At 41.1% G+C, this 19,837-nt stretch overlaps 1 protein-coding gene across 2 annotated transcripts in view; it reads left to right on the forward strand.

Moving 5' to 3' along the window:
* PUS7 (pseudouridine synthase 7) overlaps positions 1 to 18,290 on the forward strand; it is a 62,095-nt gene extending 43,805 nt beyond the window's left edge. For both annotated transcript variants that reach the window (XM_037057061.1, XM_037057062.1), the window contains 7 exons: positions 1,432 to 1,493; positions 2,563 to 2,723; positions 3,852 to 3,978; positions 9,873 to 9,974; positions 16,112 to 16,241; positions 16,602 to 16,693; positions 17,295 to 18,290. In XM_037057061.1, coding sequence (XP_036912956.1) covers positions 1,432 to 1,493; positions 2,563 to 2,723; positions 3,852 to 3,978; positions 9,873 to 9,974; positions 16,112 to 16,241; positions 16,602 to 16,693; positions 17,295 to 17,431 — 811 coding nt within the window. In that variant the 3' untranslated portion in view covers positions 17,432 to 18,290. The remainder of the gene's footprint in view (positions 1 to 1,431; positions 1,494 to 2,562; positions 2,724 to 3,851; positions 3,979 to 9,872; positions 9,975 to 16,111; positions 16,242 to 16,601; positions 16,694 to 17,294) is intronic.
* Positions 18,291 to 19,837: the final 1,547 nt, after the last annotated feature.

Raw genomic sequence — 19,837 nt, forward strand, 5'->3', positions numbered from 1 at the left:
GAACGTTTAAAGATGTCCTGGAGGTTCCTCTAAGCCTCTCCTCATTATTTTGAATTCTTGTTTCTTCATTCTTTTCTGGTTGAATGTTTCTTTCTTCTTCCTGGTCCACTTCATTGATTTGAGTCCCAGTTTCCTTCCTATCACTGTTGGTTCCCTGTACATTTTCCTTTATTTCACTTAGCATAGCCTTCATTTTTTCATTTAATTTGTGTCTAAATTCAACCAATTCTGTGAGCATCCTGATTACCAGTGTTTTGAACTGTGCATCTGTTAGGTTGGCTGTCTCTTTGTCGCTTAGGTTGTTTGTTTGTTTTCTGGAGCTTTGATCTCTTCTTTCGTTTGGGCCATTTTTTTGTGTCTTCACACGCCTGTTACATAGTGAGGGTGTGGAGCTTTAGGTGTTCACCCAAGTGGGGTAACCCACATGGCTGCCATTCTGATGCTGTATGTAGGTAAGGGGTCTGAGAGAGAACAGTGGCACTTGCTGTGCTCTCTGCTGGCTTTCAGTCACTTCCCCCACTTCCCACAAGCAAATTGGGCCCTTCTGGTGCTGATTCCCAGGTGGGTGGTTTTGTGTACATTCCAAGACCCTGTGGGTCTCTTCAACAAACTCTTCTGTGAGGCCGGGAGTTTCTCCCAATGCCACCTCAACCCCCACAGGTGTTTTCAATCAGAGATTTGCAGCTTTATTTCCCCACACTGAAACTGGGTTGTGTGGTCTGTCTTGCTCTCCAGATGTTCCTCCCAGTTTATTTGCAGGTGAATGTGGGACCACCTGCTCCACCAGTGGCTGCCATACCCTTGCAACCCAGCTGCCTTGTTCACCCCGCTCCACAATCTGGTGCTGGGTCCGCCAGCCGCCACCCTGCCCCAAGTCCTCTCCAGGGGGCCATCTCTGCCCCTCCTACCAGTCTGGATGAGTGTGTCCTCTTTACTCCTTGGTTGTCAGACTTCCATACAGTTCAATTTTCTGTCAGTTCTGGTTGGCTTTTGTTTTTAAATTATTGTTGTCCTTTTGGTTGTGCTAGGAGGCACAGTGTGTCTACTTATGCCTCCATCTTGGCCAGAAGTCCAGCAATTAGTCTACTTTTTTAAAAAAGATTTTATTTATTTTTAGAGAGAGAGGAAGGGAGGGAGAAGGAGGAGAGAAACATCAATGTAAGTGAGGAACATTGATTGGTTGCCTCTCATATATACCCCAGCTGGGGACCGAACACACAACCCAGGCACGCGCCCTGACTGGGAATTGAACTGGTGACCTTTCATTTTGTGGGACAGTGGCCAACTAACTGAGCCGTACCAATCAGGGCTCAGGTTACTTTTAAGTTTAGCTGTATATGTAATGTTAATATGACATTCACTCCACAAATTTGGACATACAGAATTCATCTTGATGTAAAATTAACTAAATTAAATACTGTTTAATTTTAGAGCTATACTTCAAAATTCCTGGGCTGAAGTCATGGATTTGATATTGAAACCCCGTTCTGGAGGTGAGAATAAAATTCGTATTATGAAAAAAATAGCATATATGGCTAGGTATTCATGGAATTGCTATGAATAAAAAGTATGTGTGAAATTTAGGGTAGTTATTTCAGAATTTAAAAATTTATAAAATAAAGATATGGTTTATTTTTATTTTTCATAAGATTTATATGTTTGAAATTTATAATTTCTATCTTGTTTTCAGCTTTTTAGTTCATCTAATGTATTAGTTCATAAATGAATACATTCGTTTCTTTTTCTTCATATATTACTAAATCTCTGAAAACATAGGAATCCAAACATATTTCACTGGGTTATTTGTTTGTTTTGTTTTTTTTAAGATTTGATTTTTAGACAGAGGGGAAGGGACAGAGACAGAGCGGGAGAGAAACATCGATCAGTTGCCTTTCACATGCCCCCAACCAAGGGCCTGGCCTGCGACCCAGGCTTGTGCCCTGACTGGGAATCTAACTGGTGACCTTTCGGTTCGCAGGCCAGCACTCAACCCATTGAGCCACACCTGCCAGGGCTCACTTGTGGTTAAGTTTTAAAAGTATAGTGTTACAGAATATAAAAACTTGGCAAAAGCATGTTGAGAATCTTTAGTTTGAAGACTTCACTAAAACTTTCCAGAAACTATTTCTGAAATCATACTGTATAAAAAGATTAAAAAGGATTTAAGTACTACTCTACATATCATCAAAATGATTATGCCCATTTTTGGAAATGATTCAATTGCAAATTAAAAAGAGATAAAATGGTTTACTTTTAAGGGAAGTAACCCATTAAATTTGACAACACCATAGAAAAAGAGGAGGAAGAAAGGACTACCAAGGTTTTGTGGTGTGTTGAATCCGCTGGGATGATGTGAACAGTAACTGGCTTTAAATCCTGGGGTGATGACAGAGGCATCTAGTCCTGCAAACTCTCCCATCTTTTCACTTTCTGGTGGCTGTTCTCAGGCCAGCAGGAGCTTTTACAAACGTTTTCTAATTTGTGTTCTCTATGAAGCATTTTAAGTTACGTGCGTCTGTCCGTTGGGCAAGTTGTTTAATCGCAGCTTTTTCTCTCCTCCAGCCGAAAAGGGATACTTGGTTAAATGCAGGGAGGAATGGGCGAAGACCAAAGACCCAGCCGCTGCCCTCAGAAAACTGCCTGTCAGAAGGTGTGTGGAAGGGCAGCTGCTTCGAGGACTTTCCAAGTATGGGATGAAGAATATAGTCTCTGCATTTGGCATAGTGAGTGCGATCCGTAAAGTCAGGCAAATGACTCAGAATGGCTTAATGCGCTTAAATTTTATCTTTAGTACTTTACTAAATGTGGAAAGAGCAGAAGGCAAATGAGGATTCTGTGGTGATCTCTAAGAGGTGTAATACCTGAATGACTTCTGTTCAGACCCTGAATGTTCATGGCGGGGGAGTGGGGGGTGGAGGATGCCGGCCGCAGTGTTGGCATAATTCACCTGGAGGGCATGAGAAGAGCCATAGTGTGGGAAATATCATCTACCGGGAAATTTAATTTGTCTTAACTGTCTTTAATAAATACTAACTCAGAATCCACTATTGGGTTCATTTCTTGATCATCTCCAGCATCAGAACTGTAACCTGCCTCTGTAAGCAGCTTGCGCTATAAGTGGTCTAAGTGATTACATTTTGCTTTAGTTATTTCATGGTGGCACAAGTTGGTACCCACTCCTGTGTAGCCTATACTAGTATTTGGATAGCTATCATCTAGAGTAGACTAAAGTTTAACTCTTTAAAAATTTTTATTTTTATTTTTAGAGAGAGGGGAGGGGAAGGAGAGAAAGAGACATCAATGTGTGGTTGCCTCTCATGTGCCCCCAACTGGGGACCTGCCCTGCAACCCAGGCATGTGCCCCGATGGGGAATTGACCCAGTGACCCTTTGGTTCACAGGCCAGTGCTCAGTCCACTCAGCCACACCAGCCAAGGCTAAAGTTTAACTCTTAAGTCTTATTTTATTTACTTTTCCCCCAAAAGCAGTGTTCTTAATTAAATTAATTGTTAGTTCAATCATTTAGGTTTTCTCCTTACTTAAAAGTGTAGAAGAGCAAGCACTGTTGGCTGTGTAATTGTGTGTAAATTCCCTGGGTTTGAAGTCTATGTCTTTGACTCAGAGTATAAATTCTATAACGTTTGCTTTATCTGCGTGAATGTTTGCATTGTGGTTACACGAGCACTTTAGCGAAAGAGGTTCCATCTCTAACCTTGATTGCTACATATTGGAAATTTAAGATATGAGTTTTTTTATACTAGGGGCGCCACTAAGGTGAGATATCTTGGAAAGTATCATACTTAAATACTTAGAACATTTGTTTTTTTTCCTGTTATTTTCCCTTTCCCCCAGATTCCTAGAAATAATCGCTTAATGTATATTCATAGCTACCAAAGCTATGTGTGGAATAACATGGTAAGCAAGAGAATAGAAGAGTATGGACTGAAGCCTGTTCCAGGGGACCTGGTTCTCAAAGGAGGTAAAAAGACATATACTGTCATTATTCAAGGGTCCAGTTATTTGATACTAGTTCTTAAAAATTGAGCCTGACTGCTAGTTAAGATGGAGAGATAGCTGGTAAGTTTGAAGTGGAAAGACATTGTCAGCTCACCTGGACTGCGTGGGTCTGTGTCTTTAATGAAAAATATTCCTCTGATTTGAATAAGCACCTGACTTTCCTTTTTTTCAGCTGGAGTAAGAGTTGGACTAAATGTTACTTAAAATCCTATTCCAAGCTTTAATCTGAGTCTAGCAAATACTTCTCTGTACTTTTGGATGAACTTCAGCCTCTGGGCTGTTGTCAGCCAGTTTTAAGGAGTTTCTTAACTCTAGACTGGAGCTCACTGCACATTTGGGCCAGGATCTAAGAGGTGTCCAACTTTTTGGTGTCCTTGGGCCACACTGGAAGAAGAAGAGTTGTCTTGGGCCACACGTTAAATGCACAAACTAACAAAAACTGATGAGCAAAAAAAAAAAAAGGTTTTAACTAAATTTACAGTTTTGTGTTGGGCTGCATTCACAGCCATCTTGGGCTGCATGCAGCCTGCGGGCTATGGGTTGGACACCCCTACATGGGCATTTAGTGCACACTCTGTGCCTGCAATGTTCCTCAGACACCCAGGCAGTCCCATCTGCTGTTGAGCCATTACTGTGCGCTGCCCTTGTGCTAAGCCCTTTACCTATATCTCCATGGCTACAGCTCACAGTATTTATTACTGCCAGGCATTCTCTGTTCTTCAGATGAGGTTTAGTCACTTGCCCAGGATTCCACAGGTAGTTAAAAAAAAGAAAAGGATGGCATTCAGTATCAGTCTGTCTGTTTGCAGACTCTGTATTTTTCTAGAATACCTGGCTGCCCTGTACTATTCTGAAGACAGCCTGCTCATCCGCAGATGTGCCTGTTGAATCCCCTGAATTATTTTTTTCCTGATTTAACATTTTTCCTCCCAGTGTACTACTGGTCCTGCTGAGCTGGCCCCAACAGGTGGGCGGGCTGCCCCAGGCAAGCAGGAAGGGGAGCCCCGGGCCAGCCTGCTGATGGTGAAGGTGCCAAGTTTCTTTGCTGCCCCCAACTGCATGCAGAAGAGCATGCAGTCGGATCTGGCCTTCTTCTGGTTCCTGCAGGATCCAACCAGATTCCAGAAGTGGGTGGAAAATTGTGAGAGAGCAATCTTAGAATATAAAACACCTGATCAACTAAAGAAACATGATCAGTTATGCGCCAAACACTCTGAGATCTCTGTGATCTGTAGAACTTGTTCTTATAGACAATTCTTCAAGATAATGCAATACCAACAATATTTGATCTTACCAGTCATTTGAACAATCCACATAGCAGACATAGAAAATGCATAAAACAGTTGATGAAACTTCTGAACAGGAACAAAACCATAAAGAAATGAACAACAGCAATGCTCAGAATCTTAGTGCAGAAGACAGGAGTGAAGAACAGGATGAAGACATTTAGCCCTTGAAAAGAAGGAAAACAGAATACTTAAAACCTTATTTGAAACTGATTCTTATGGGAAAACAAAAAATACTTCTGGATGGACCTGAAACTGATGAACTGATAACTTTGAAGCACTGCTCTAGTGCCAAAAAAATTCTGGTGAAGAGGTTCAGAGAAAATGCTTTGGAACAACAGCAGTCAACATATTTTTCTATTCAAAAACACAACAGAGCCCTGGCTGGTGTGGCTCAATGGATTGAGTGCTGGCCTGTGAACCAAAGAGTTGCCACTTCAATTCCCAGTCAGGGCACATGCCTGGGTTTTGGGCCAGGTCCCCAGCAGGGGGTATATGAGAGGCAACCACACATTGATGTTTCCCTCTCTCCCCCTCTCTCTAAAAATAAATAAATAAAATCTTAAAAAAAAAAAACACACAACAGAAACAGAATCTAGAGATCTATAAGAGCTGCATTTGTGAAGAAATCCTCGAGGAAGTGAGGGACACTCACCACTTTTCAGTTATCACTGACGACGTAGTGGACATAACCAGGGAAGAGCACCTGCCCGTGACGGTGAAGTTTGTTAACAAATTTTATAACCTGAGAGAGGAATTTGTGGGCTTCCCACCTGGTGAAGCTGATGCTGAAATTTTGGCTATGAAATTTCACACTATGATAACTGAGATGAGGGGGTTAAACATGGAGTATTGTCATGGCCAGGCTAACATTGTATCCAGTGGATTTTCTTCCAAAATGACTGTTGTTGCTTCTAGACTTAGAGACCTATCCCCAAGCTGCCTACACATCTGCGTTCCCTGTGTTTTAAATGTGTGGTTGGCAGAATCATTATCTGTTGTGTGAGTGTCTGCTGCATTAGGAATAATTGAGGAAATTTGGGTTTTTTCCACCAATCCCCACAACTGTTTTTAGAGCTTGACAGTGTAATTTCTGTCCTCTATCGGAACTTGCCCAATTTTGATACACTCAGCTGCACTGCATTGCTGAGAATCAAGTGGAAACACAGAGGGAAAAGTAGAGAGCTTCTGTCCACCATTTATGTATGAATGAAGTCCTCTGCCTGCAGACAGCAAGTTTTTTCCTAATGTTTATGCATCATTGAAAGTCCTACGTATTCTTCCTCTGATGAAGACTGAGAATGAATGCTCTGAAGGTGGGTGAAAGTGTCTCCAAGCATACCTGAGGAATGCCTTGACAGACCAAGTGTCCAATAACTTATAACATAAATTTTGATATAAAACATTTGGATTTCATGGTAGACATGTTACTGTTGGTACTTAGGTAGATATTGTGAAAGGAAAGAGAGCAAAGTCATTGACCTCCCCACCTCTGGTACTGGGTTTCGGGGGTGAGGGGGCAGGGATAGGAGAAAATGCTGGACTATGAAGTCCTCTGGAGGGTGGACCCATCCAAAGCCCATGGAAACTTGGCAACTTGATTGGTCTTTTTAAGAAAGTACCTGGTCCATCCCAAACCAAAGCTCCTGGATATAACCCCAGGGGAACAAAGCTCTTCTTGCTGTGACATGCACTGACATGGTGCACTCACCTGTTCTCTTCATGGCCATGACACTCCACAGGCAGTCTTCAGGAGGGAGCCTGAAATGCACTGCAGCAGAAAAGACAGGCTGAGCTAGCCAGATGCTGGACTGGACTGCCCTTTAATACGGAGCTCATTCACTTGCCCACACGGTGATGCACTGGCCACTTGTTTGTGCGCCCCCTTGCCCGAGAACATGTGACCATGTGGTCTAGCAGCTACCAGGCCTGCAGCAGATGGCATGGGCGCCAAAAGGACTAAGCTCTCTCTCTTGCCCACCCAGTGATGTGCTTGCACTCTCTCTATAGCCATGTGACCATTGCAGCCACATGGCCAGCAGCAACATGGACTCTTGCCACTGGACCAGCTAAGTTATTGGATGGGGACTGAGACCACTTAGCAGCCACCTGCAGGCTCCAAAGGACTAAGCTTTAATATGAAGCAAAAACTCTTTACACTGGCTTTTGTCTTGGCCTTGCTGACGACCTGGTTGAACTTTTTCCATGGTGAAACAGAGGGAGATGGGGCATGGGGAAAACCCAGGGGGCAGGTTCTATCCCCACACAAGTAAACCAGGCCCCCGCCCCCAGTCTCCCATGTGCGGGTTCTTTGGAATGCTTTCCTTGTGATGGTGACAGCCGTGGGAGAACCTAATTTCCACCAACAGCAGACACACCTATCAGATTCCATACGACCAGGAGCTTCCTGCAGATACTTCGGAAACCATTGACAATACCTGAGAGACTTTTAAAATAGGCTCTTATATCCCTGGCTGGGGTAGCTCAGTGGATTGAGCGAGGGCCTGCGAACCACACATCGCAGTTCGATTCCCAGTCAGGGCACATGCCTGGGTTGCAGGCCAGTTCCCAGCAGGGGACTCACGAGAGGCAACCATACATCGATGTTTCTCTCTTCTTCTTTCCTTCCTCTCTAAAGATAAATAAATTTTTTTTTTCCCTTTTTTTTTTTTTTTTAAGGTTTTATTTATTTATTTATTTTTAGAGGGGAAGGAGAGAGGGAGAGAAACATCAATGTATGGTTGCCTTTTGTGCATCCCCTGCTGGTAGTTGGCCTGCAAGGAACCGGTTTGCAACCCAGGCATGTGCCCTGACTGGGAATCGAACCGCGATCCTCTGGTTCGCAGGCCCACGCTCAATCCACTGAGCTACGCCAGCCAGGGCTAAGATAAATAAATTTTAAAAAAAGATAAATAAATTTTAAAAATTTTTAAAAAAACTTTGAAAAAATAAAATAGGCTCTTATATTTTATATTGAAAAAAATTTGTAAGAAATTTGAAAACATAGAAGAGCTATAAGGTGTATGTAGGCCACTTAATCATACCATAAACTATCAGGTAACTCACTGGCTGGCTTGAATACATTCACCATTGATAATCTGCCTGTTTAAATAGCCCCTGTTTGAACTCTCATGCTTTGGAGAACTAGCTGTTCTTCCAGAAGACAGCATTGAAAGTGCCAGGTTACAGTTCTGTGTGATCTCTGCTGATGGCACTTCGGAACTGTTTTAGTTAAGTCATTAGATACAACATTTATTATCACTGTCAACCCAGCTGTTGGGCATTGAGTTATCAGTTCTTTGAAGAAGTAGATTTTGAGGAAGTGTGGGAGGAAGGAATACAATTGTATAAAATTTTACAATGAAGCTCATGACTAACCTTTGAATAGCAGGAGTTTTAAGTATGCTGTTAAAAATTGGTAATGAGCCCTGGCTGGTGTAGCTCAGTGGATTGAGCATGGGCCTGCAAACCACAGGATCACAGTTCGATTCCCAGTCAGGGCACATGCCTCGATTGCAGGCCAGTTCCCAGGAGGGGACTCACGAGAGGCAACCATGCATTGACATTTCTCTCCTTCTCTCCTTCCCTTCCCCTCTAAAGATAAATAAATAAAATTTTTTAAAAAATTGGTAATGAAAGTTAAGGGAATTACCAGACAGTGAAAGGAACACGTGAGCCTGCCAAACAAAGGTTTCAGTGTTCATTTTTATCTCGTTATTCAGTGATCTTAAAGGAACAAGTTATGTTAAAGGTTGAATGGAGGAGCCTGCCGTTCAGCAACAACCACATCTGGTTGTTGCTGTTTCCATGCCTTTGCGGAGCCTCTGTCCTCACGGGCTGTTTAGCAGGTGTGTGTCGGACACTGCTCTTTCACGGTCAGGACAGGACCAGAGGCTGCGGGTCTGACAACTAAAATCTCTTTAGTTGTTCTCTCTGTCTTTTTCCATGACTGTATCTACTGCCTCTTCTTGATTTGTAAGCAAAACCGGAAACCCTACAAAGATGTGCTTTATGGTTTTCTGGGGAAAATACGAAAATATTGCTGTTCTTTGGTGAAGAAAGCCAATTTATATAATATATTTCAACATAAATAAAATGTGAGTTTTGTTTAAAATTTTTTAAGGTGTTTTTCCTCACCCAATATTGATCACACCCAGTGTATTTTCCTGTCCTGTGAGCCACTGTATTTTATGCTCCAACCACAGACTGGTTTTTTAAATTGTTTATTCTTTTAAGAAAATGTATTAATTTGTGATAGCTTTCCAAATGGTATATCGTATTGTCGTTTAATAAGAAAATGGAACTGATTGTCAAAAGCAAGCATTCCCAGAAAATGAGGAGCAGCTGGATATTAAGTTTTAAGTTTGTACTTCTTGTAAGTCTGTGATTTTTGTTCCTTGGGTAAAATAGAAAGAAAAATGGTATATATTGCAACTTAATTTCTTTAAGCTTGTAGGCCACGGAACTGTACCATCTTGCACTCTGATTGCTTAGATGTGTATAATTTTAGAAGATTGAGTTTATGAAAATATTGCCTATTTTCTTAATTTATTCATTTGTGAATTTTTAGCCACAGCCACCTATATTGAGGAAGAAGATGTTAATAATTACTCCATCCATGATGTAGTAATGCCCTTGCCTGGTTTTGATGTTATCTACCCAAAGCATAAAAGTAAGTTCCCTGTATGGGGAAACAGTTGAACAAAGTCTACATAATTAAGGTTGTGTGTGGAGAAATAAGTCCAAAAAAGTCTAACGTAAGTCACTGACAGCCTAGAGAAAGAGAAAAAACAGTATTTTTAAATACATTTTTAGAACTCTGCTGCCCTTCAGATTTGAAAAATGTTTATGTCAAACATACATAAATTATGTTGACTTGTAGGAGTCTCCCAGAGGGGTGTGCACTTGGATGGATGATGTCAATTAAGAAACATGGTGTTGGTGTTATTGTTGGGTTGATATTTAAATTTCTGAAATGTACTAGTTTTTACTAAGGATTGAGAGGGTTTGGAAAGAGTCCTTGAGAAAGTGAATGGGTGACTTGATTTTTTTTTAACCTTTTTTGCCGTCTAAGTGCTATCTTCTCATTGTGTTTTAAAAGTCACCAAGCATAGAAGTTTACCCACCTTAGAAGTGAGAATATTACTTCCCATTCCCCAGAGCCTGCTAAGAATTACTTCTGTTACCTTCATGATGCCACTGGTGAGGGTAGGGGGGAAACTGGGGCTTTTACTGTTCAAGGATCCAGAAGTTTAAAAAAAAAAAAGCAGCTCTGAGCGAGAGACCAACTTGGTGACACTGACCTTGGAGGTTACCTTGGCCAAGGCCAGGCTGTGGGAGCAGTCTTCCTGTTAAGACGTCTTTTTTCTCAGAATTATTTTACTTATCAGTATTATATTCCTTGAAATTTTACAAATAATGAAATAATTATCATTAACACTCTTTGATAATGTAAATACTTATAGAAGAGTTAAGTGGTAATCTGCCATTTCTATGGTGATTAACTTAATTCAGTTGCTGTGCCCTTGGTACTTGTGTGAGGTCGACTTTGCTGAGAAGTCAGACAGGAGAAGAGAAGAGGAGGGGAGAATGCATGAGTGAGGTAGATAAGGGGCCGGTTTGGTCTGCCTGCGCAGAGTTGGTGGCACAGTGAGGAACTGAGGGGACCAGTACCGGGAACCAGCACAAATGAAGCTAGTTAGATGCTCCTAGCCGTATTTGCCCTCCCTCTTTCTAAGAGAGAAAAAGGAAACATTCTTTTCTTTTATCTTGTACCTCTTAGGATCAGAAATGTGGACTGGTACCAATTAAAACAAATTCAGCACAGCCTCTGATAGAGCCATTCATGAAAAAAACCTTGTGGCCAAGACATGGGCTCACAGACTGCATGGGTAGTGATCCAGGCCTGTAGATTCATAACGTGCACACTTGTTTAGCATCAAAACCGCACCAGATGTTACTGGCGATTGGACCTTGGTTCAGCAACCTCAGTACCCAAGTTCTGGCTATAAAAGAATTCAGAGCCAAGACTCAAATACAAGCAAAAGTTTATTTAAAAAGTCACAGAGGTAGAAGAATTGAGCCCTGGCAAAGTGAGCCAGCTGGGCTGTATGGGCTTAGGGAACAAGTTAACAGAGGCAAAAGAAGGGCCCTTGGAGCTTAGGAAAAAGAAAGGTAGAGAAAACACTCCTGAGGAAAGGAGACAGGAAAGGTGCAGAGAGAGAGAGAGAGAGAGAGCGCGCGTGCGCTCACACCACCCTGGGGAAAGAAGTGGGCTGGGTCCTACATCCTGAAGGTTTTAACCTGCTCTCTGAAGCTGGGTATCTTAGGGAAGTTCCCAGAGGAGGATCTCAACAGAACGTTCATCAGCTTTCCAGGTGTCTCCACAGGGTCATGATCTCTGCTGATTGATTGGCACCAGGGCAAGGGGTCAAGAATCGTCACAGCTGGTCTGATGTCAGCCATGGTGTTGCTCCAGTTGGCCTTGCTGATTTTCTGAGTGTGGATCTAAAACACTGAGGCCTTGATGTTATCTCTGGCTTGACCAAAACTCTGTCCCTGTGGTCAGCAAACCTGAGGCTTTGTTCCTTATATTTCCTTTTGAGGTTTTTTTTTTTTAATTAAGTATATTTTATTGACTCTGCTATTACCCTTGTCCCATTTTTTCTCCTTTGCCCCTCCCACCCAGTACCCCCATTCCTTCTAGCAATCCATGCACCCCTAGTTCACATCCATTGGTTTTGAACGTAAGTTCCGTGGCTTTTCCATTTGCTATACTATTCTAAATCTCCCCCTGTCTGCTTCATAGCTACCATTTATGCTTCTATTCCCTGTACCTTTCCCCCCATTCCCACCCGTCTCCCCCTTCCTACTGATAACCCTCCACGTGATCTCCATTTCTGTGGTTCTGTTCCTGTTGTAATTGTTTGCTTACTTTGGTTTTGTATTGTTTTGTTTTCGTTTTTTGGGGTTTAGTTGTTGATAGTTGTAAGTTTATTGTCATTTTACTGTTCACAGATTTGATCTTAGATTTCTTTAACATTTCATGTAATAAGGGCTTGGTGATGATGAACTTCTTTAACTTAACCTTATCTGAGAAGCACTTTATCTGCCCTTCCATTCTAAATGATAACTTTGCGGTTACAGTAATCTTGGATGTAGGTCCTTGCCTTTCATGACTTGGAATACTTCTTTCCAGCCAGCCCCTTGCCTGCAAGGTGTCTTTGGAGAAATCAGCCAATAACCTTATTATGGGCACACCTTTGTAGGTAACTGTCTTCTTTTCTCTTGTTGCTTTTAAGGTTCCCTCCCTATCTTTAACCTTGGGTAACTTAATGATTATGTGCCTTGGTGTATTCCTCCCTGGATCCAACTTCTTTGGCGCTCTCTGAGCTTCCTGGACTTCCTGGAAGTCTATATTCTTTGCCAGATTGGGGAAGTTGTCTTTCATTATTTGTTCAAATAACTTTTCAGTTTTTTGCTCTTGTTCTTCTCCTTCTGGTACCCCTATGATTTGGATGTTGGAATGTTTAAAGTTGTCCTGGAGGTTCTTAAGCCTCTCCTCGTTGTTTTGAATTCTTGTTTCTTTTTGTCCCAGGTAAATGTTTATTTCTTCCTTTTGTTCCAAATCATTGATATGAACCCCGGCTTCCTCCCCTTCACTGTTGGTTCTCTGTACATTTGCTTTATTTCATTTTTTATAGCCTTCACCTCTTTCTCTATTTTGTGACCATATTCAATCATTTCTCTGAGCATGCTGATCACCAGTGTTTTGAACTGTGCATGTGATAGGTTGGTTATCTCTTCATCATTTAGTTTATTTTTTGGAGTTTAGATCTGTTCTTTCATTTGAGCCATATTTCTTTGTATCCTCAATTTGGTGGCCTCCCTGTGTTTCTGTGTATTTGGTAGAGCTGCTTTGATTCCCAGAGTCAGCACATCTGTTAACATTGTAAGGGGCAGAGCCTTAGGTATTCACCAGGGTAAGGCAACCTGCTTCACCACTTTGTGGCACTATATGTGAGGGAGGGGTCAGAGAGGGAACAATGCTCTGCTCTCTCCCCATTTCAGTCACTTCCCCCACTTCCCATAAGCTACTGGCGCCCTTCTAGCCTCTGCCCTGGTGCTGATTCCCCAAGTGGGTGGGTTTGTGTACATTCTAGGACCCTGCAGGCCCTTTAAACAGATTATCCTATGAAACGGGCACTTTGTTACACCTCCGAGACCTCCACTGGTTTTTACAGCCAGAGGTTATGAGGCTTTATATCCTGGTGCTGGAACCCTGGACACTGTGGTCTGGCCTGGGGTTGGGATTGCTCACTCCCCAGTTGTCCCTTCTGGTTTTTATCTACTGCACGTGAATATGGGACTGCCTGTTCCTCTGGCTGCTGCCTTGCTGCACATCCTCTCTACCCGGGCCACCTGTCTGTGCCCCGCCTTCCCTCTGGATGAATGTTTCTTTTTTTTTTAAATACTTGCTTGTCGAACTTCCATATAGTTCGATTTTCTGGCAGTTCTGGATGTTTTTTGTTTTTGGATTGGTTGTTATCCTTATTGTTGTGTTCACAGGGGAAGCATGTCTACTTACACCTCCATCTTGGCCGGAAGTCCTGGACTTGTTCCTAAGGTTATTTGATGCTTACTAGAACTTCGTTGTCCTAAGGGCTAAATGCTTGAGAGCAGTCCTGTCAGGAATCTTTATTTGTTCTTCCTCTAAGGGGTCTAATAATGTGACTAGCAACATGCAGAGGTCAGAAGAGAACCCGGATTGTGTGACCAGCGATATGAAAAGTCACGGGGTCTAAACTGCATCACCAGTGATATGCTAGGGGGAGTGATATGCTAGCAGGGTCCCACCATACAGTTGTTCATTTAGAGGCACCTGGGGCTTTCCAAGTCCTGGTGACCTTTTGCACCTGGCCCACCGTTCTTGCTCTGCTGGTGCCTAACTGCCTACCACACTGGTGTCATGCAGGCTTGGTTTAGGGGTTGTCCTGGCAAGTGTGTCGTGAGGGAGGCTTTCCTTGATCCTGGTGCACCTAACATTTTCTGTGAATAACTTGACTAAAGAAATCTGCTTATCGTATTTGCAAATAGTGTAACCCAAAAGAGTTAATATTAATTATATGAAAAAGAAGTATTTAAAAAGAACTACAGAGGTCATTGAAATATGGCTCAATGTAAATTGTCACATTTATGGTCAAAAATCAAATATATAGATAGAAAAGGCTCAGTTTGATCGTAGTCTGCCTAAAAAGGATCCAAAGTTGGGGGACTGCATGAAAGAAGGTAAAGGGATTGAGCAGGAAAAAAACCCATATATTGGGTTGGCCCCAAAGTTTGTTTAGTTTTTTCTGTAAATAAAAAGACATTTTTTATTTTCACCAATAGTCTTTATTGATTTGGATATTTTGAGTATGTTGGCTTTTTCTCACTATTGGTTTCTAGTGGGTAGAGGACAGGGGTACTGCTAAATATCTTCCAATGCATAAGACAGCCCCACAGCAAAGAATGGCCAAAATGTACTACTTGGCCAAAATGTCAGTAGTACCAAGAAACTTTGCAGACCATTTTTGACATGTTCAATAAGTCACAGCGTCTTCTCCATACACTGCACAATTCTTTTTTTATGTTTCAGTTGCATTTTTACCTTTCTTAAAATAATAAAGCATAGTATGCCAAAAATGTTGCTTATCTTCTATCTTCAATATTAAAATGGCTGCATAAAAATTTACCAACTTTGATAATTTTTTAATGCATACTGATATGACAGCTGTTACAATACAGTCTAACAAAAGTATTTCTAAGTTAAAGACAACTAAGCAGTACTAGAGCCATTGTACAGAAAAAAAAAATGAACTTTTTGGTTTAGCCAGTACATATAACACATAGACACAGACAACAGTGTGGTGATACCCAGAGGGAAAAGAGGGTAGGGAATAGGGGGAGGTGGGCAAAAGGCACACGATGCAGCGTGCAGGTGACGTTTTGAGTTGTACACTTAAACCTATGTGGCTTTAATATTCAATTTAAAAAAAATATCAAGAGTTACTATTGCACATAGGCCTGTTGCCTCAAGGCAATAAGGGAGCTTAGTGGGGAATGCAGAAATGTTAAAGGAGGGACAGTTAGAGAAGTCATTGTTTGGCCTAGAGAAGAGACAGCTTTACAGGTCTCGTAGGTCACACATGTCACAGTGGACAGTTATTCTGCTGTGTTTCAGAGCAGTCAACAGAAGCTACAGGAAGCACATTTCAGCTTGAAACAGGAAAACTTTCTAATTGCGTACCTCATAACGAAGTAGTTCCCTGTAAATACCAACGTGGAAACACAGGCTGGAGGACTGTGTCTCTCAGGTGTTAGGAAGGAGGTTCCATATCACCTGCTGCCAGGGTGGATCAGATGGTTTTCCCAGGTCTCTTTTTTTTTTTTATACATTTATTTTTAACTACCTTGTGCCAGAGTTTGAGGTGTCAGTGCATGGTCTCTTTCATCTCTGAGCACCTATAAATGTGGTTTAGTAACTTCTGATGAAATGGCCTTTTGTAACTAGCTTGGGAACCTTATACCCCAGATACTATGGCTGGTTGCAAAGATAACTTACAAGTCAGCCAAACCTAAGCTGGAGACACCTAGTCCGTTAGTAAGTCACGAAGTTTTGATTCCAGAGACTGGGCTGGATTGTAAATTAGCATGACTAATTTTGTTAGGGCAATCCAACAGAATTCACGTGTTACTCTATTTGTAGTCTAGTTCAAGGTAGCTTGCTGACATGTTACATTCCAGCTAACTTTCTCTATTTTTTATTAGTTAGTGAAGCCTACAGGGAAATGCTCACAGCAGACAACCTTGATATTGACAACATGAGACACAAAATTCGAGATTATTCCTTATCAGGGGCCTACCGAAAGATCATTATTCGTCCTCAGAATGTCAGCTGGTAAGTAACAGTCCAAAATGAAATAGACATGAATGATTATGTGAGATTTAACCTTTTTCACCACATACATATCAGTGCCTACAACCTGGTGTATAAGTGTTATTACTAATATTATTACTGCTACTTTGGGTATTTTTCAAATCAAGAAATAAATTTTACATAGGCTGACAGCATGCGTCACTGTGATATGTAATCATATGAAGTCAATATTTCTATATGAAATCCATCCCTGGTCTGTCACTGAGTAGTTCTACCACAATCTGCAATAGGCCTGTGTGTTTTCCTTGCTAAACACATGGTGCTGAGTGACCTTTTACGGAAGTTCACATTTATACTTTTCTTCATTTACATGTTTTAAAGGGAAGTTGTTGCATATGATGACCCTAAAATTCCACTCTTCAACACAGACGTAGACAACCTAGAAGGGAAACCGCCACCAGTTTTTGCTTCTGGTAAGTTTGCTCAGCCCTCAGGTCTGTGTCAGCTTTGAAATATTTCTCGTACAAAAATATTTTTTGAAAATCTCTTCTAACTACCACCACTTCCCACCTACTCTATAATTTCTGTTTTGTGTTTTGTCATCTCAGTTTTATGATTATAGCTGGAGGTCAGTGATTAAAACAGTAAATCCACTGGAAATGAGTGACAGAGAAGACTTTGATTTTTAGGTGATTAAGTGTTTCCTCCCCATCCCCATAGACAGTTAGCAAAGGTGAGTGAAAATCTAGGAAGAGAGTCTAAACCATTAAATTTACATTGTCATTGTCAAATTCTTGTGCCATTCCTTTGTCTGGCTTTACCCTGTGCTCCAATTTTTTTTAAATTTTACCTGCATTTCTCTCCTGTGGTATTCTCCCCTTGCTGACCATTCTCCTGTGGTCATCTCCCCTTTTTATGGTGGTTCCACAGACCTCTTCCTTCCCTAGCTCATTCTCCAAGGCCCCCTGGGAGGAAGCAGCCTGGGGAAAAGAGCACCGTTCTTTTGTGATTATGCCCCAGTCGGTCTGGAGCTGCCCTACTTTTCTGACCATTCTTTTCTCTCTTGCCTGACAGAAGGCAAATACAGAGCTCTGAAGATGGATTTTTCTCTTCCTCCTTCTACTTATGCTACCATGGCCATTCGAGAAGTGCTGAAAATGGATACCAGCATCAAGAACCAGACCCAGCTCAATACCACCTGGCTCCGCTGAGTCCTTTGCCCCCAGATTGCAGAGTGCAGGCAAGGGTTTGCTGGCCTCCTGTTCACCTTGCTCTTAGTACAGACCCGTAGTGGATTTTGGATCTTTGTAGTAAAAGATTATTTGTATTTTTTCAAGTTTTTATTAGCTTAATTTGCAGTGTTTATACACATTTACAAATCCTGAGGATCCTAATTCTAGCTCAGAGAATATAAATTGGTCACAATGTATTTCAGGTGCTTAAATCATAATAAAATGTCACCATTACTGGCTTTATAATAATTTAAAAAGAGTTTGATTTAAAGTAGCAGTTTTAGGTTTTGCTACATTCTTGAAAGACAACAGGAATGTTGAACACCCACAAAAGGAGTACACAGTGATGCATTTTAAGAGAAAACACAACAAAACAAATCTTGATGATGGGTAAATAATGGGAGCACCCCTGACTTATTAATATATTAATATAGTACTCATGCCTATTTACATGATGATAAAACATCTACAAATTTATGAACACAAAGTGATCATCATTATCTAGCTTATATATCAGGCTTAGGGAACTGTTTTTAGAATTTTTAGCTGCATTGGCTTTTGCATTATAGTATCATTGTTTTGCAGAAGAGTTGCATCGATAGGGTCTCTTTTCTTGGTGTAAACATGTGTACCTATTTTTATTAGTTAAGGTCTAATTTTTACTCTAGGTGCCTTTTATGTTCAGAACTCTTTCCACTGGACTGGTGTTTGCCCCAAAATAAGTGACAGCAGAGAAGAAAACTTAAAAAATTCACAAGGGCTCTTCTTAGCAGCATTAACCTTTGCCACCAACTGTTCAGGTGTTTCCATTTCTGGCATTGCATAAAACTCTTCTCTGGTGTGAAAAGATAAATATGCCTTTCCAAGGGTCTGTGACATAATTGTACCAATTTTTATTTTCTATTATTTCTAAAACCAAATATAATAAATATTTTTAAAACTCCTTCCTACTGGTTATATTAATACATCAAATAAATATCTAAAACTGAGTGCCAAATGACAATCGTAGCCCTGACTGAAGACAAGGAACGAATGAAGGATCCTCAGAAATGGTACTGACACAGAGGTGAGTCATGATCGGGCGTGAGTATGAGAATAATATTATTGGGTATTAAGGTGTGTAACTAACAGACTATTAGACTGCATTCAAGTACTAGCACCATTCACTTGCCTTCCAGTGTGCTTTCTAGAGCGGGAAAGCATGGGGTAGAGAAAAGCTCCCCTACCAGGAATATCACAGGGTGGGAGTGTTAATGACATTTGTGAGGCTGAGCTTTGGTTTTTCCCCATCTGGGAAATACAGCTTTGTGTGGTGAGTGCACTTTCCTGGCTGCATTGGTCAACCCCCAGGTCGTGTCTCTTCTTAAACACCAGTGGGACAACAACGATTCTAGTGGAATCTTAAAATTATTTTGAGACTTGGAGACCTGTCATCTAACTCTAGGGACTTGGGCAACTTGAAAGAAATCATTGCCTTAGCATACATGCTGAGACATTTTCTTGTTGTTAACAAATGGCAAAGTTTTTCTAAGCCAAATTTACAAAGCCGGAAAGCAACCACAATCTTATCCTCAATATGGTAGTATCATTATTTCCTACATTTTTGCTAAAAGAAATAAAGGATTATTATTTTTCTTGTAATGTAAAACCAGCACTATTGACTGATGGAAAAGTAAGCTCAATAATTAAGTTCATGTGATTAACTTTTTATTCATGGTTTCATGTGGTAGACAGACTGCCACTATACCAATTAAAAAGATTGCTGGTTGATTCCTGAGTCGACTGCTGCGATAGTACATTAGTACTTAAACTTTCAACAGTGTTCCAGGCAGCACAAACTCGTGTTTACACGGAAATGCATTTTGTGGCCAACTTTACACAAAGAAATAAGGAGGTGTGTTTGTATCCTACAAAGTAGAATATATATAAATGTTATATTAATGTGTAGCCTGTATTGGTATGTCTATATGTGCTATTTTGAAACAAAAACAGGCTAGGAGAGTATACCATATGGTTATCACACACATAAGCGAAAGCGCAGTGGGAGAAATACAGAGCTAAGGGTGGCCGGATACTGACCTTCATGGAATAAAGAGTGTGCTTGCATAGCAAAGGATAACTTTAAGCTTTTTCTTTGTTCAGTGAAATCTGCTTTCCTACTTTATAGAGCTTTGTTTCTGTAGGATAAAAATTCTTCAGTTTTGGGTCATAAATTCCTTGGAAAATCTGAGGGGAAAAATATGGACACTGTCTCCAAGGCAAAGGAAAGGAAAAAGTGTAATTTCTATATATATGAAGGGAGAACCCCCAAAATGGAATTTGTTTATAAAAATTATGTATTTAGTCTTACATGTTTAAACTTCAGTCACCTTCAAGGTACTCTCC

The sequence above is a fragment of the Sturnira hondurensis genome, unplaced genomic scaffold (genome assembly GCF_014824575.4).
Source record: "Sturnira hondurensis isolate 20B ecotype Veracruz unplaced genomic scaffold, ASM1482457v3 Scaffold0009314, whole genome shotgun sequence".
NCBI lineage: Eukaryota > Metazoa > Chordata > Mammalia > Chiroptera > Phyllostomidae > Sturnira > Sturnira hondurensis.